Source organism: Geotrypetes seraphini, chromosome 8 (genome assembly GCF_902459505.1).
Source record: "Geotrypetes seraphini chromosome 8, aGeoSer1.1, whole genome shotgun sequence".
NCBI classification, from domain to species: Eukaryota; Metazoa; Chordata; class Amphibia; order Gymnophiona; family Dermophiidae; genus Geotrypetes; species Geotrypetes seraphini.
In genome coordinates, this window is record NC_047091.1 from 170,844,541 (window position 1) to 170,862,734 (window position 18,194).

At 43.5% G+C, this 18,194-nt stretch overlaps 1 protein-coding gene across 4 annotated transcripts in view; it reads left to right on the forward strand.

Annotated features, from left to right (window-relative positions):
• ASPHD2 (aspartate beta-hydroxylase domain containing 2) overlaps window positions 1–18,194 on the forward strand; it is a 42,044-nt gene that overhangs the window by 10,719 nt on the left and 13,131 nt on the right. Inside the window, exons 3-5 of one of the 4 annotated variants that reach the window (XM_033956410.1) lie at window positions 2,093–2,168; window positions 11,884–12,031; window positions 12,514–13,006. In XM_033956410.1, coding sequence (XP_033812301.1) covers window positions 11,984–12,031; window positions 12,514–13,006 — 541 coding nt within the window. In that variant the 5' untranslated portion in view covers window positions 2,093–2,168; window positions 11,884–11,983. Of the gene's footprint in view, window positions 1–2,092; window positions 2,169–10,907; window positions 11,710–11,883; window positions 13,007–18,194 lie in introns of those variants that run through there. The other 3 variants (XM_033956409.1, XM_033956408.1, XM_033956407.1) reach the window with 3 other exon arrangements.

The following is an 18,194-nucleotide window of genomic DNA, read 5'->3' on the forward strand; positions in this document are numbered from 1 at the left end:
TGCCTATATACTCACCCCCCCCCCCCTCCGCAACCATCATGACCTTCCCCCACCACCTTTCTACCACAAACACGCTATAGTCTTTATGATGGCAAAAATTAGCCACAACTCAGTTTATTAAACCATAACACATTAACATATCATAACTTCAATTAAAATCATAACCAAAAGAGCTCCTCCCGAGCTACCAAATTACATAGGTCAGTGCCCTCAACCCCGTCATTCCAACAAGGGTAAGAGGGGTGGCATGTCCCTCATGCCTCTTTTATCTGGGTCACCTGACCCACCAGGCAGGGCACCTCACCAGCTCACCATTCATTACCTGATGAACCCCAATGACCCAGTAGTTCGGAAGATCCGCACCCCCAAGCTACCATCCACTGCCTAAAGCAACGGGCTGGCAAGTGGGAAAAGCCACCCTGGAAGGAGCCATCCTTAAAAATCCTCGCCCCTACATGCTTCCCAGCCTTCCCATCAATTAATTTAAAAAGCTCTTACCTGGCAGGCCCACCACCCAATCCTCTCCTGACACTTCTTCACCCCCCACCCCTGCCCCCTAACAACTCTGGCCGATGGGCGACATGAGGGCCAACCAGCATCGAAACATGGGTCTCGGGCTCCCATTTTCAGTATGGTGCCACTTTTTGATATTTGTATAAAGTCCTGGATATTCCTCATCCTGTGTCATCTGTAGTAATCATTCCCACAAGTTCAACTTTACCTTCATTTAATTTTTGCCAGTAAAAACCACATCTACCTGACTTATGTCAGTCTTGGTAGAGTGATTAAGTCCTGATTTTTATTTGCAGAGTCTCAAGAAAACCAGCGTTCAAGATGGGCCTGCAGTAGATAAAGAAAATGGGCAGATGGGATGACCTGGAGCTCTTAATCTGCCAATTTTAGCTGGCTTTTGGTTTTTTGTTTGTTTGTTTTTTTGTTGTTTTTAATTGTAGCCCTGCATGTTTCCTTACAAACCCACCCCTCCCTCCAGGATTGGCGATCTGAGCAGGGTGGGCATATTGGAGTTTAAGAAAACTAGATCTGGTGGAGAGGTCAATTCCCCATGGAAAAATGTCAGGCTGCAGTAGATTCATTTCTCAACTGTTGAAAGAAAAGAAAGATCTAATGGGCTGATCTGCCCATGATTTTAACAAGATATCTAAGTCAAGATAAGTTGTAATTGATGTAATTGGTAGATGTGAATCACTTGTTTACTCTTTCCAAAGATACTAGGAGGCATGCAATGAAGATACTAAATAGTAAATTTAAAACAAACTAGAGAAAATAGTTTTCCACCTGGTGTGTAATTAAACTCTCAAATTCATTGCCAAATAATGTGGTGAAAGCAGTTAACTTAGCAGGGTTTAAAAAAGGTTTGGATAATTTTCTAAAACAAAAGTCTATGAGCCATTATTAAGTTAGACTTAGTAAAACAATGCTTATTTCTAGGGTAAGCAGCGTAAAATCTGTTTTACTCTTTTGGGATCTGGCCTGGTCCTTGTGAACTGGATTGGCCATTGTACTGGGCTTGATAGGTCTTGAGACTTTCTCAGTATGTCAACTCTTATGTTTTTATGGTGTCAATGAAAGGAAATTCATTGTGGCTTCTTGTTTGTGGTTTACCTGTCAAAATGAATCAGAAAAGCAAAGGACTAGGACAGGACTGAGGAATGTACCAAGAGGAAATGAATTGTAAGAAATAGAACTGATTTATTAACACAAATTTCATAAAAGACCCAGCATTAGCCTCTTTCAGTGCCTTACCTTCATAAATATGCAAATGTATAAAATCACCATAAAGAATGATCACTCATCATACAATCTGGATGCAACATAGCATAATAACTTATTGAAAGCTGTTCTTTTAAATTTTTATGACCCTAGATGCAGTCGAGGTGCTGAAACATAGCTCTGTTTGTCTTTTATAAAATGTCTATGTTAATAAACTGTATTGAAAGCTCTTATTTATTTTTTATTCTGTATTTCCTCTTGGTACATCTCTTGGTCTTTTAGTCTTCACTCTTCTGATTCACAGTGTTGACCTGCGGGGGGGTTATACCCATCCTCTTTCCTTTTGTTATTTATCTATCAGAAACGGCCTTTCAGAATAATGTAATACGGTAGAAGGAAGACTCATGAGATGCTCAAAGCAGCGGACTTGGTTTAAGGTATATAAGAATGGATGCAAGGCAATTAATTTATCATTTAATTTGCCTTTTGATGAGATCATACATCACAAAATATATGGAGAGATATCAACCTTACATCTAAGTATATTCATTTAAAAATGTATATTCATTTTTCTGGGACATACAGTTAAGGCAGATTATAGTAGTATAATTGCAAAAATTAGCATTTAACAGCAGTTCCCTTCCTATCCCTAACAATAAAACCTTCTTGCCAAGGATATAAAAAGACTCAAGCTGTTCAGAGGGAAGTGACCAAAATGGAGTTTCTGCCAAAAGATATATGAAAAGACTTGAACGCTTGAATATGTATACCCTGGAAGAGAAGAGGGTCTGGGGAGATGTGATACAAACGGTTAAAATCTTGAAAATTAGTAAGGCACAAAAAAAACTTGTTTCCAAAAAACAGAGAGAGTATAGAACTAGAGGAGGTGAAATGAAGCGGTAAAGAGGAAAAGTTAAAAGTGACATCAGAGAGGGTGATGGATACCTGGAATGCCCTTTCACAGGAAGTGGTGAATTCAAACAATGACTGAATTTTTTTTTTAAAAGGCCAATAAACAGAGGTACCCTATATACCAGTGTGCCTCAAATTTTTGAAGCTGTGGCACACTAAACACGGGGCCGCAGCTGGAGGGCATCTGGAAATGCACAGACATTGACATGATGATGTCACGCGCATGTGCCCTCCAGCCATGGCCCTGAGCCTCCAATTACCACAGGTGGGGGGAGGGGAGAGTGCTGGAGAAGGAGAGGCGCTGGCTGGCTGCTTACAGGACATGCCGCTTGCGGCAAGAGGCATGTCCTGTAGGCAGCCGGCGTCTCTTGGCATACAGTTTGCAATACGCTGCTATATACCATGAAGATGAAATAAAAGTAATGGGCATGGCCAGTTATAATACAACTTGATAACTTTCATATTTAAAGAAAATAGTTGTGGAGAATAGATTGGTCTGGGCATCAGTCAGAACCCTAAAGTCAAAAAGGGCAGAGGTATCATGCTCAGAGTCTCGGGTACAATGCTGGCTGCTTTTCTAGGCAGACTACAAGGAACATCTAGGAAAATTATAAAACTCGGAATAAACCAGCATTTCTAGAACGCAAGTACAATTTAATTCCAGCTCTTTTCATTAAAGTTAACAACAAAGAATGCCCTGCAGCCATAACCAAAAAGGTTTGACAGGTTGCCAGACGGAACTTATACATTTTGACTTAAACCAAGTCAAATCAGGTATAAGTTCCAAATCGGGCCGCTGAGCTGATCAGGCAACCTGTTCCACTCCCCCCCTGTACCCGTAATGATCGTGGCAGAAGAGATGCCCAATCTCTCCTGCTGCAATCGCTCGAACCCTCCCCAAATGGTCTCTGGCAAGAGAGATGCCCATTCTATCCTGCTGCCCCCCTCCCCCCCGAACCAGCGTGATCTTCGCCAGCAGGAGGAATGCCCAGTCCTTCCTGCCGGCACCTCTCCTGAAACGGCACGATCTTCGCCAGCAGGAGGGATGCCGGTACACAAAGAATCAGCACAGCCAATATCAGCCAAGAAAACATTGCTGCTAAAAAATTCCCTGATGCAGTGGGAGTAAAAGATATCTCTGTGAAACGCAGGCTGCGTCGGTCAGTGAAAATGGAACAGTGAGCTGAGGATCTAAAGAGATGAAAGCATAAGTAATTGGTTTGATAGAACTGAGTAACAATGGAGTTTTTAAGAAGCTACAATGTTGCAACAGTTGCCGTTTACTATGAATAGTCTGTAAGGCCAGATTAATTGAGTCTGCTGCAGAAGACGTAGGCGGTGGACACCAGCCCAGTTGCATTCTACAACTATATTGCTATAAATGATAAGTATGAGGATTACATTTAAGACAACCGATTTTTAAGAAAAAAACAGAAATAAAGAATATATTATAATAAAAAGAATCTGTACAGGGATTTTGCCTATGACATGAGCAAGTGAATTATTTCATGTTAAGATCCGAATTGGGTATATAGCTCTATATTCTGAGGCTTTTTACCCTGACAAATAGACCAAAAAAGTGTGGCCTTACAGCTTCATGGTTTAATACCAGTGAGATTTTTCTAAGTTTAGTTGATGGCGCTTATGGACCACATGGTCAACTTTTTGATTTGTTAGCTCTAACTGTAAGCGTAAAGACCCATTTTGCAAGTACTTTTACCCATAGTAGAGGGTGGACCTTGGAATGGCAAGAAAACTGTAGGCCTTTAGAAATAAGCATTTAATTTTTTGTTAGTAAATGTATCTATGCAAATTAGCAAATGTAAATATGTACATGCACACCCTTGGGATAACTTTCAAAACGGAGTGCTAGTTTTTGGTCAAAAGCCCTGCACAATCCACAGAGCAACTATGCATGCTTTTTACCAATATGGACGTAATTCTATATCTGTAACTCCTCCAACTGCCTTGACTACTTCATATGTACGTCTTTGGCAATGCTAGCATGGCTGCTGGAAGCCCTTTTTTATGGTGAGGGATTTATATGGTCTGGGACTACTTAGCACAGGAATTCTCAACCCAGTCCTCAGTACACAGCCAGTCAATTGGTTTTCGGGCAATCCACAGTGAATATGTATGAAATAGATTTGTTTGCACTGCCTCCGTTGTGTATAAATCTATCCTGAAAACCTGATTTTTTAAAAAAAAAATTTTTATAGCCACATCCGTAGGAAAAAACACAAGTACAAAAGAGAAACTGTATTATGTCAGATAGTATTTTAGCCCGTTACATTAACGGGTGCTAGAATATATGTCTGTCTGTCTTTATTTCTGTCTCTCTCTCCCTCCCGCTGTCTTTCTTTCTGTCTGTCTCTCTCCCTGGCCCCCTTTGTCGCAAAAGAATCCCCAAATTCCCCATCTAATTACAGACCGATCGCAAACATCCCCCTTTTCACCAAAATAGCAGAAGGGGTGGTAAAGACTGAACTCTCCACTTACCTAGAAAAATTCAACATCCTCAGCGACAATCAATCAGGCTTTCGCACGGACCACAGCACCGAAACCATAATAGCCTCCCTCCTCGACTATCTTCACACGCTCTTCAGTCTAGGCTCAAGTGCCTTGATCATACAGCTAGATCTAAGCAGTGCCTTTGACCTGGTCGACCACACCATACTCCTCGAATGCCTGGCACACATTGGCATATCCGATCAGGTCCTCAGCTGGTTCCAGGGGTTCCTAAAAAATAGATCCTACAAGGTACTCAAGGACAACAATATCTCACATAGCTGGGACAACACCTGTGGCGTCCCGCAGGGCTCCCCCCCTATCCCCCACTCTATTCAACATCTACCTGGCCTCCCTAGGCAACCTCCTTCACACCCTCAAACTCAGATTTTTCATCTATGCAGACGACATCACAATAGCCATCCCCCTTACCAATTTCACACCAGAACTACTTGACTACATTACTAACATTTTCAACCAGATTGAACGTTGGATGTTATCGTTCAGGCTGAAACTAAACCCGGACAAAACAAAATTTTTTCTAGCCACCCCCAAGGAAAAAATCAAAAACACCACAATTCATCTGAAAGGAATGACCTTCCCCCTAGAACCCACCTTAAAAATACTGGGAGTCATCCTAGACAAAAACCTATCCTTAGAAAACAACACAGACCTCATTGTCAGGAAATGTTTCATGGTACTTTGGAAACTTCGTACCATAAAAAAATTCTTCAATGACACCTCCTTCCGCCTACTAGTACAATCCTCCATTCTCAGCATTCTGGACTACTGCAACATTATCTATCTGAGCGCCACAAAGAAAACCACCAGGAGACTAAAAACGATCCAAAACACCGCCATTCGCCTCATCTATGGCCTGAAGAAATGGGAACACATCACCCCATACTACAACCAACTTCACTGGCTGCAATTCGAATCCAGAGTTCTTTTCAAATTCGCATGCATATGCTACAAATCGATAAATGGTCTTTCGCCAAGATACATCACTCCCCACTTAAATCTTCACTGCACCAACAAGAAATCCCGCAGAATTCAGCTGTTCACATTCCCTTCGCCAAAGCTTTGTCAACTCAAAAGATTCCTAGATAAAACCCTCGCCTTCCAAGCAGCCAAGATGAACCCATGGCTAGCCCAAATGATACTCGAGGCCCCCACCTACCTCGACTTCAGAAAATCACTCAAAACCTACCTTTTCAGCAAACAAGACCCTTAACTGACCCTTCAGATAATCTCAGGGCCCCCTACCCGACTCTTCTCCTTCACGATAGCTCCTATCTCCCCCTGCTTCTCCTACCCACTACCTTCCTCATCCACCAAGTCTGACCAAATCCGTTGTAAATCCGATAAATTTGTTGTAATTCTGCCCTCTTCATCTACGAAGTTGGCTAAACTTGTTGTAAATTTCCCTTTTCATCTGCCAAGTTTTGGCTACAGTTGTTGTAAATCCTATAAATTTGTTGTAAATCTACAAGTCTATGCGGATCCTAATCTAATTTAATGTAAACCGCCAAAACTCGCTGGGTATGGCGGTATATAAGAATAAAATTATTATTATTATTATTATTTGTCTGTCTGTCTTTCTGTGTCTCTCCCTACCCCTGTGTTTTTCTTCTTTTCTTTCTGTCTCCCTTCCTCCCGCTATCTATCTGTCTCTCTCCCTGCCTCCTATGCAGCAGCATTTCTCTCCCCCCCACTCCCCTGTGCAGCAGCCACAGCAGCATTCCCTCCCCCTCCATTTCCCTGTGCAGCAGCATTTCCCTCAACCTACTTCCCTATGCAGCAGCAGCATTTCGATCCCCCCCACTTTCCTGTGCAGCAGCCACAGCAGCAGCATTCCCTCCCCTGTGCAGTAGCAGCGTTTCCCTTCCCGGGGTCTGGCCGGCTCCCTTAGTCCCTTTCCGCCCCCCCCTTCCCTTCCCGTGGTCCTGACAAACCTGCTGATTCCAGCAGCGTCTGCAGCACTCTACACACGCTGCTTCGGGACCTTCTACTGCCCTGATTTACTCTGGCATGTACCTGATGACATCATCAGAGACACGTCAGAGCAAATCAGGGCAGTAGAAGGCCCCGAAGCAGCGCATATAGAATGCTGCGGACGCTGCTGGAGTCGGCAGGTTTGGAGTCGTAAGTCTTCTCCGACGCTGGTGAGGTTTGAAAATAAACTTTGTCAGTCTGTCCAGAGCTGGCAAGCCCGCTGCGAGAGAGAGAGAGAGATGCGTGGTAAGCGCGCATGCACACTCTGCCAACCACGGAACTACAGATCAGGTAGCACGCCGGTAAGAGTGCGCATGCACGGCTAGGGTTTTATTATATTAGATGCTGTAAACCTACAGCATTAATTTTATTGCCATAAAGCCATTAAAAAATTGTAACCTTTTGATATGAATTTTAAACTTGATGTCTTAAGGCAGTGTATCACAAACTGTGTGCTACGGTGAGATTCAGGGTGCTGCGAGATGCCAGCAAGGAGGAGATGCACCGGTGCCAACCGACTACCCACAGGATGTGCTTCTCCCGGCGAGAGGCACATCCTGGAGGCAGTCAGCTGGCACCAGCACCTTTCCTCCTCATCGGTGCCTCTCCACACCTCTCCTCCCAGGGTTAGCAAGCTCAGGGCCCCGTCTGGAAGGCCTCCGCACATGCATGGACATTAACGTGATGATGGCGCACATGCGCGTGATGTGATCATGTCAACGTCGGCGCATGTCCGGAGGCCCTCCAGCTGTGGCCTCAAGTTTAGTGTGCCTCTTCATCAAAAACTTTGCGATATGCTGTCTTAGGGGAAAGGTATCAGTATGGGCTGCCATTAAGACAGATGATTTTGCTGTTAATCAGGGTTATTAGTAACTAACCCCCCTTTGGCGTTAGCCAATGCGCTAAATGCTAACGCGTCCATAGACTATAATGGACGTGCTAAATCGGCTAGCACGCCTTAGTAAAAGAGGGGGTAAGTCTCATTACATAAAATACTCAAGTTAATTGTAAAATATTAAGATGGGTTATCTCTCCCCTCCTCCCCTATGTGTTTGGGGTTTTTTCCAATTCTTTATTCATTTTTTCATCTTACACCAAGTGAACAATATTACATCCTTTAATTCCTATACATCACTTGAAAATTATTTCATATTATTATTTCAATACATATTTTAAATCCCTCCCACACCCTCCCTTTCCACAAATAATGTAAATCAAACATATCATACATGTAATGTGTTCAAAATAATAATAAACCAATAATGAATCAATATATCCTACTCATTACAATATGTTATCAATGGTCCCCAAATTTTTTTGAAATTGTTATAATTTCCTTTTTGCATGGCAATTGTCCTTTCCATTTTGTATATATGGCATAATGAGTTCCATCAGAAGGTATAATTAAGTCTGGTATAATCTTTCCAATTTCTAATAATATGCAGAATGGCAACTCCTGTCATTATTAATAAAAGTTTATTATTAGATGAAATTTGACTTTTTTTTCTCATGGACGTTCCAAATAGAATTGTATCGTATGATAGAGCTACATGATTTTCTAATAAGCCATTAATTTGGGACCAAACTGATTTCCAAAAGGCCATAATACAGGGACAAAAATAAATGGTTTGGTCTTATGTGTTTGTTGTTGAGAAAAGTTTGAAACCTCTAGGGTGCCCTTAAGTGAGAAGAAATGGAAAATAAAACAATTTCGGTATAGTAGATTTTTAGTTGATCAAAGACATGGGTTTAGTTTATGGGCTGGTGTTTCAGTGGGAGGAGGTATTGTATGGGTACCTTTTTTGTTTGTTTGTTTTTAATATTATAACCCCCCCCCCTTTTTTTAATGAAGCTGCATTAGGATTTTTTATCGCCAGCCATGGCGGCATTTGCTCTGATGCTCATAGAATTCCTATGAGTTTTGGAGCTAATACCACCGCGTCCGGTGATAAAAAAAAAAAAAAGCCTAACGCAGCTTCATAAAACAGGGAGAGAATGACTTAGGGCCTCTTCTATTAAATTGCGTTAGCAGTTTCTAGCGCGGGGAGCCGCGCTGAATGGCCCGCGCTGTTCCCGACGCTCATAGAGTTCCTTTGAGCGTCTGGAGCAGCACGGGCCATTCAACGTAGCTCTCTGTGCTAAAAACTGCTAGCGCGGTGTAGAACAGGGTGTTAATGTTTTATTGGTGCAAACTTAATTGTATTGTTGTTTTAGGTAGTTTTAGAATGATTGATGATAGATGTATTATGCCTTAATATATTTGAATATTGTGACAAGAGTGTATGTCAAGTTAGATGAAAGAGAAATGGAAGTAAATGAATTTGCTAATTGACCAAAACTAGTAGATAAAGAGCAGGGGCTACTCAAGAAAATTTGGCTGTCTGAAACCCAGGGTCCGCAAACCATCATTTGCACCTCATGTCTCATGATGTTATAGGGCAGGGGTAGGGAACTCCGGTCCTCGAGAGTCATATTCCAGTCGGGTTTTCAGGATTTCTCCAATGAATATGCAAGAGATCTATTTGCATGCACTGCTTTCAATGCGTATTCATTGGGGAAATCCTGAAAACCTGACTGGAATACGGCTCTCGAGGACCGGAGTCCCCTACCCCTGTTATAGGGCATCATCGCTCCCAAGTGAACGGGCACCGGGGAGGAGCACGTTTCTCAGAGCTGATACATTAAAATTAATAAATTTCAGAAAAAAATATGTTGTTCAAGCATTGATTTGGATTTAGTGTTTATCTTCTGCTTCTCACATTTTTTCTCTCTCTCTGTCCAGTATTCATCTTTTCTGTGTCCAGCGTCTAAACCAGGGGTCTCAAAGTCCCTTCTTGAGGGCCGCAATCCAGTCGGGTTTTCAGGATTTCCCCAATGAATAGGCATGAGATCTATGTGCATACATTGCTTCCAATGCATATTCATTGGGGAAATCCTGAAAACCTGACTGGATTGCGGCCCTCAAGGAGGGACTTTGAGATCCCTGGTCTAAACTAAACCTTAAGCTTATATACCACATCTTCTCTATAGAGATAGAGCTTGGCATGGTGCCTCCCCTCTGTGTCTCTGTCCCTGTCCCTGTTTCTGATCCTCCTTCTCCTCCTCCTGTGTCAAGTTTTGTCCCTATGTTCTCCACAGCCAGCATCTCACTGTGTCTGTCCCTCCCCATGTCCAGATTTTCTCCTCCCTTCCTCCTCCCACCCCCCACCCCCACCATCACCATCAGTGGTCTGACATCTCTCTTTCCTTCCCTCTATTGATCCAGTGTCTGTCCCTCTCCCCTGGTCCAGTTTCTATCTCTTCTCTGTCTCTCAATTCAGTATCTCTCCCCTCTCTTCCTCCTCCCCTTTGTTCCTGGTCTAAACTAAACTTTAATTTATAGACCAGGTCTTCAACCAAAAGGTGCTTGACTCAGTTTACAATAATGTAAATATAGTACATAAATACGTATAGAAGAAGAATATAATCTAGAATGGCAAAGTGTTAGTAAACAAAAAAATTTTCAGAGCTTTCCGAAATAAAACGAAGGGGCCTAGACTTCTAAGTGAAAGCGATAACTCATTCCAGAGCTCAGTTAGTTTGAAAATGAAAGAGTGGGCTCTTTCCCTTCTATGCTTCCCACTGGCCAGTTCGTCATATCCCTTCGTGTCAGTCCTCCCCCTGCTGGCTGTTTACATGCTGCAGCAAGTTGTGGCAGGAAGAACACTGAAAGCTGCCTTTCTTGCTGGTGAAACCTTTCCTTTGCCATATTCTGCCCACAGGAAATTGCATCAGATGAGGTGGGACACAGCAGTAGAAGGGCTCCACTGTCCAGAGGGGCAGCTTTTGACACTCTCTGCTGCATGTGGAAGTGGGGGAAGCTGGAGTAACGCCAGACCATGGGAGAGAGGAGTTGGAGCAATGTCAAAAAAGCAGCGCCCCGGCGAGCCACACTGGAAGGCTCAGCGATCCAGATTGAGCATCAAGGTTTACCATTTCAGCAGCCCTGCTATAGAATATTGACATTTTGTTGCTTATGGAAATACTAGAGGGGCTTTTTGTGACGTGAATGGTCTCATTCCATGTGCTAATCAAGCAGACGTCCATAACCCACTTGCAGAGCAGTCCTGTAACTGCATGTGTGCATTTACACACCACACGAGTGCATAAATGCAGGAAAATGTGCCACTTACACAGGCAAGTGCCCTAAGCGCTGTTCTGTATGAGCGTGCGTAAACGTCATACCACACAATTGCAAGGGGGGGGTGTCTTCCAATGTGTGCAACTGATAGAATGCTCTAAGTTGTGTTCATTGCTTGCCCATTTACACCAGGTTAGTGAGGGTTCGTAGAATAGATGCTACCCATGCGGTATCATGTTGCTTACTTCCAGCCATCCCTTTATAGAATTGCCTCCTTGATGTCTGAAATGACAACCCCATCAGAAAAGAGAAGGACTGCATGACATAGAGGCTGAACTTTTTCTCTCATCCTTGGTTTACTCCCTCCAGAATATACTGGAAGTATACAGTCAGGACAATGGTGCAGGAAAGGAAAAGTCCAAAGTGACCTATACCGAAGGGAGGTAAAACTTTAGTTTGCTGTTCAGTCTGCCCATCATGTTTCTTGGGGTGCATTAACCGAAAGCTGTCTGCATTATACCTTGCTTGCAAGCATTTCACATGGAGCCCAGGTGCAAACTCGTATGTTCTGAAACAGCAAATACGTTCTTAATCCTTTTGTACTCTTCTTTCCCCAGCTTCCTATGATTTCAGAAGTGACTAAGTAGCTGCAGCAGAAGTAACTCGCTGGATAATACGTTGCTAAAATGGTGCGTGAGCAGCCCTCCGTCAATCAGGATGGTCACATGCGCTGGAGAGGTTGCAGACGGGAAGGTTTTCCAACTGGTAATGCGGCACTTAAGTGTTTTTAGAACAGTTCTCGGGTTTGTGTTTTCCTGTTGCAAACGCTCACAACCTCCTCCTTACTAATCTGCATGGTATGGGTGCCTGTGAAAAACTCGAGGACTCTTCACCTTGACTTGTTACACACATCTAACAGCAGACACATGAAAATGTCATTAGAGTGGTTTATGGACTGGAGCTGGTCACTGGACGGACTTCGGAATTTCATAGCCACGGGCATCCATTCTGTCCGTGATTGTGACACGGTTGCACTTAGCACTATCGCTTGCATTTTGGTGTTGTTTGTGTGGTATTGCTACCATGTGGGCAGGGAGCAGCCCCTTTCCTATGTCTCTGTGAACTCAATCATTCAGGGCGTCGATGCCAATGGGCTGCAGAATGGGTATGTGTACTGCCACTCATCCGAGTGTGTTCGTTGCACCCACAATGACGGGCTTAACCAGAAACTGTATCATAATTTACAGGAATACGCTAAGAGATACTCCTGGTCTGGGATGGGCAGAATTCACAAGGGGATTCGTGAGCAGGGCCGCTACTTAAACAGTCGACCGTCCATACAGAAACCAGAAGTTTTCTTTCTACCTGACTTGCCGACAGCGCCCTATTTTTTCCGGGAAGCTCAGAAACATGATGTGGAGCTGCTGGAGCACAACTTCCAGACCGTCCTGGCTGAATTTAAAACACTCTACAAGGCTTTCTCAAACTGCAGCCTGCCGCAAGGCTGGAAGATGAATAGTACGCCCCGAGGGGAGTGGTTCACCTTTTACCTGGTGAATCAGGGCACGGTCATTCCCAGCAACTGCAGAAAATGCCCACGGACGTATCGCTTGCTGGGAAGTCTTCGCACCTTTGTAGGCAACAACGTCTTTGGGAATGCTTGTATATCCGTGCTGAGCCCCGGAACTGTTATCACGGAGCACTATGGCCCTACCAACATCCGGATACGATGCCACTTAGGTATGTAGACAACAGTAACGGCTTTACTCCTCTCTCTAATTCCCTTATAGACATATTCACTTCAAACAGCAGTACTACCTACCACTCTTCGCCTCTGATCTTACTCCTCATTCTCCTTTCCTGTGTATTCAAAGATATTGTTATTCTGCTCTCATTTTGGCCTCCCAAAAAAGGTAAGTTCTTGCTTCATTTCTAAAATCTCTTCCTTCTGCACACACTTAGTTCTTCTGGGCAGTGGCGTAGTGAGGGTAGGAGGCGCCTGGAGTGATGGTGCTTCCCCATACCCTCCTCTTCCCCCATTGCTCCTTCCCACCTCCCACTCCACTTTCGCGCTGTCTCTCTTCCCCCCCCCCCCCCGTACCTCTGTGAATCTTCACCAGTGTGAGTGACTTCTCCAGCATGCCACTCGCGCCAGTGATGGGTTTCTCTCTGATGTCACTTCCTGGCCTCATGACTCGGAAGTGATTCAGAAGGGAACCTGGCTGGTGTGAGCAACAGAAGTTGCTTGTGCTGGCGTAAATCTACAGAGGTATGGGTTGGGGGGAGGGATGGCGGGGCGAAGAGGTGCCGGTGCCCTTATCGAGACAGTGCCTGGGGCGGTCTACCCCTACTCCTCCCTTACTACACCACTGATTTCCTGGTTCTGGAGAATGTTTATGAAATGTTAGCATGCGCTATGTCTCCATCATGCCTTTGTTGTTGTTTGTATGGGTGTGTGGACAGATTGCACATGTTGGTGCATGTTTGTGCATGAAGTGGAAGACGAGTTCTGATGCAGAGCTGCCAGTGGGACCCAATCTTTGAGGGAGAGATGTTTAAATACCTATGTGGCATAAATACAAATGAGGCGAGTCTCTTTCAATTGAAAGGAAACTCCAGAGTGAGAGGGCCTAGAGTGAGGTTAAGAGGTGTCGCCATGCTGCCAAACTTCCATAGAAGCAGCATATTTTTCTCTGTCGAACAGCGATCCTGCCTGCCATTCATTAGAAAGCATCACATTAATAAGGGCAATAATCAAATTGTAAACATGCCCCTTGTGTGGGGTCATGTAGGTTTGTCATAGCGAGTGGTGCGTAACCGAACACTAATATTTGCACCCATAATGTTAGGATAGTAATGGGAACAACTTCTAAAATTGTATCTCTTTTCAGGCATGAACGAAGCCTTTACTATTTGATTATCGCCACTATCAATGTGATGCTTTCTAATGAATGGCACTTGAAAGGCACAAATAGAAGCAGCTATGCCAATAGCGCTGCTTCGATTCGTGTCTTTCAAGTACCTTGGTGCAGCATTTGAGATTTTTGTTGATTCGAATGAATGGCAGCCAGGATCGCTGATCAGCAAAGAAAAGGATGTGCTTCTATGGAAGTTTCAGTTTAGTCACATGGCACATAATAGCACTAGTGATTCACCAGATTATATAAGCAATGCTCTTGATTCAATGTGATTGCTTTTTTTTTTTAAACTTGTGTAGGCAAATATTCTAGCAATTTTGTCAGTCTTTGTTTCCCTGCATAGTGCATTTGGAAAGCACTCCAAAACTGTGTCCCATACAGATCCAGAACAGCTGCAATATCTTTCCATAGAAACATACAGTAGAAACATAACAGCAGATAAAGGCCAAATGGCCAATCCACTCTGCCCTTCTGCAGCATCCACTATCTCCTCCTCTTCCTAAGAGATCCCGTGCGACTGTCCTAGGATAGGCATGTGGGATCTCTTAGAGAGAGGAAGAGATAATGGTTACTGCGGATAAGCAGATTGGATGGGTCATTTGGCCTTTATCTGCCATCATGTTTCTTGAATTCAGGCACAGTGTTTGTCTCCAGTGCCTCTACTGGGAGACTATTCCGCGCATCTTCCACCCTTTTCAGCAAAAAAAGTATTCTTTAGCATTCCTCCAGACTGGCACAGAACAGATGGGTTTACGCTCCTCTGCCAGCAGGTGGAGACTGAGACATGTTGACTTTTGGCAGTAGTATAAGTGGGTTGTGCAGTCCCATCTGCAATCAGTCTGTTTTCAGTCTCCAGCAGATGGAGATGGTAAGCTTCTGCAGTTTTTCCTTTGGTTGGTTAGGGCCTGTGGCCTGTTGGATCTGATTAGTGACCTTTCTCTTGTCCCTTTTTGCTGTCCAGACAGAGCTTGGGAGACCCTTTCAGGGGTCCTGCTGACCTCAGGGGTGCCACACTCAAAAGGGTTGAGTCCCTCCTCACATTTAAGAACATAAGAATAGCCTTACTAGGTCAGACCAATGGTCCATCAAGCCAAGTAGCCCATTCTTATGGTGGCCAATCCAGGTTTCTAGTACCTGGCCAAAACCCAAGGAGTAGCAATATGCCATGCTACCGATCCAGGGCAAGTAGTGGCTTCCCCCATGTCTTTCTCAATAATAGACTATGGATTTTTCCTCTAGGAAATTGTCCAAACCTTTCTTTAAAATATAATCTATTCTTGAGAAAGAGTTATGAACATGAGAACAAAAAGAAAATTCCCGTCCATCAAAATGAAGTATTCGCCAAATATCTTTCAAATCGCAAGATTGTACAAAATTATCTAATCCCAAAGATTTCATTAAAACTAGCTATGATATCTGCTCTTACCACAATCTTTCCCCCCCACCTCCTCATATTTTGCTTCTTTAGAGGAGCTTCACTGTACGCCTGGCCACATTTCAGGCACAGAGTACAGTTTAGAGAGCCCATGGGGTCTGCTCTCTTGTTCTTTACAGCTATGGGTTGTGATTTACAAAAAAGAAAAGAACATAAAAGGGCCTGAGGCGGCCGTGTTTATCCGGCAATTTTGTGCATAGATCTCCTGCGCGTACATTATGAGCGCTTTTAAAAAGCAGAAAAAGTGTGTTTTTATGTGTGCGCTGAGCAGTGGATGCAGCCGGCATGTGCACGAAGTGTTCTGGCTGCTTTGAAGGGCAACCAGGGTTCCCCTTTGTGCGTGTACCACTCATTGATGGGAAGCGGTGGAGAAGCCCAGACTTCCCCTGCCGCCCATGCCGGGGTTTCCTCAACCGCTGGCAGTCAGGAAGATAAAGCTATTTTGACCACCGAGGGTGCTGGGGATTCCCTTTCCACTACAGCGGCTTCTGCATGCAGTTTTGATTTAGTGGCAGGGTCTAGTCAGGCCTCATTACCGCTTCTCTTAAGAAACAGTTTTTCTGCAGGTCTTCCTTTGGTTTTGGCTGGAAGCTCCGCTGTTTTGCCCATGGCCTCAGGTGACCTGTTTTAGAAAGACAGGAACTGGTCCTAGCTGCCCCTGCAGTGAGTTCTGTGGTCTTCTAGGGGGTGTTTGCCTTACACAGCCATCCCCGTTCAGGCTCCTGCTACGGCTGCCTCCGTCCTTTCTTCCCAGCCTTCGTCCAAGTGAATTAAGAGAAAACAAATGAAAACAGAGACCAGTGCCTGAAACCAACAAGAATAAAATGATGAGACAATAAAAGTAGAAACAAATAATTTTATTTTCTATTTTGTGATTAGAATATATCAGATTTGAAACATGTATCCTGCTAGAGCTAGTGTTAGACATAATTGGGAACTGCAAAGCCCAGGCTGTGCTTCTTTAGCTTATTAGGGCTCTCTCTGACCAGGGGATGGTTGCCTTAGTTGCACTCCCCTAACACTATTTCTGCCATGTGTGACTGAAGTATTTTGTTAGCTTGATTTTTCTATATAGCATTCTGTAGTAATTTGACTTCAATTTTCTCAATAGTGGAGGGGATTTTTGTGAGGGGGAAGAGAGGGAAGACAGGGGTTTTGTTGATCCTTGCTCTGTATTATTTGTGATTTATAAAATGACAAATTGTACAAAATATTGTTTCTTTTTATACTTTAATAAAATAAGTTCAGTATAAAATCATAACTATTCAAGGCTTGTGCGGATGGGATCAGATGGTTTGCGGGGATGGGGGGGGGGTCAAATTTTTTTCCCACGCCATTCTCTATGTGGGATCTCTTAGGGAGAGGAAGAGATAGTGAATGCTGCGGACAGGCAGACTAGATGGGCCATTTGGCATTTATGTGGCACTATGTGTCTATGTAGAGACAACAATGAGGAATAACTTAATGGAATTTAGAATGAAGAACAATCACATCCTGCTCATAGAAAAACAAAAATGTTGCAGAAATTCCTTTTCCAAATCTACCAACCTGCTGTGCAGGGCCTGCAGTAACCCCAAAGATTGTAGCTCTACACAACTTACTTCAGATTTTGCAGGATGGTGACACCAATAAGATTGCTTATAAGGACACACATTGAGGTGGAAGGCCTAGAGGAAAGTCATCTTTTCTTTTCTTTTTTCTTAGAGTTTGCTAGATTTTGTAACAAATAGAACAGCGATAAAGATAGTCTGAAATGAAATGGTGGTGGAAGGAAGGGGAACTTGGCTGATGATTTAATGTGGAAACTTGGATGCGTGCCTACTGTGAATAACAATAGATCAAAAAGGAACAAAAGTCAATAAACACTGTCTCTTCTATGCTAATGGTTCTCAACCCAGTTTTTGAGACACACCCAGCCAGTGAGGTTTCAGGATCACCACAATAAATATGCATGAGATAGATCTGCATATAGTAGAAGCACTATATTGGAGATTGAGGAAGTGTGTGGCACAGTGTGTAGAGCTACAGCACCCTGAGGTTGTGGGTTCAAATCCCATGCTGCTCCTTGTGACTCTGGGCAAGTCACTTAATCCCTCTAAATAACCCAACACAGCTAGAATTGTTGTAAAAGTCCCCCCCCCCCCAAAAAAAAAAAAAAAGCTGTGAACCAATAGATGAAATCAAAATAACAGCAAATAACACTTACAAAAAGGAGGAAAAGCCTCAGAACCCCTTTAGGGAAGAACCCTCCTCTAACAGAGAGGGTAAATAATGTCATAGGCAGAAAAACCTCCTTTGCTTATGTTAAAGCTGGTGTTATTAACAACTGTAACTAAAATAGTAATGTTTTCAATTGACAGTTAGTGCTGTTAGCGAATGTCAGTTGAAGCAACAAAATTTGACTGCTGTACCCTGAACAAAGCGAAAAAATATGATCATGTCACACCACTAATGATTAAATCACATTGGCTTCCCATCTCCCACCGAATTAACTTCAAGATTCTATTTTTAGTATTCAAAGTACTAATCTTCAACGAACCACAATTTATGTCAAGAATGATTATTCCATACAATG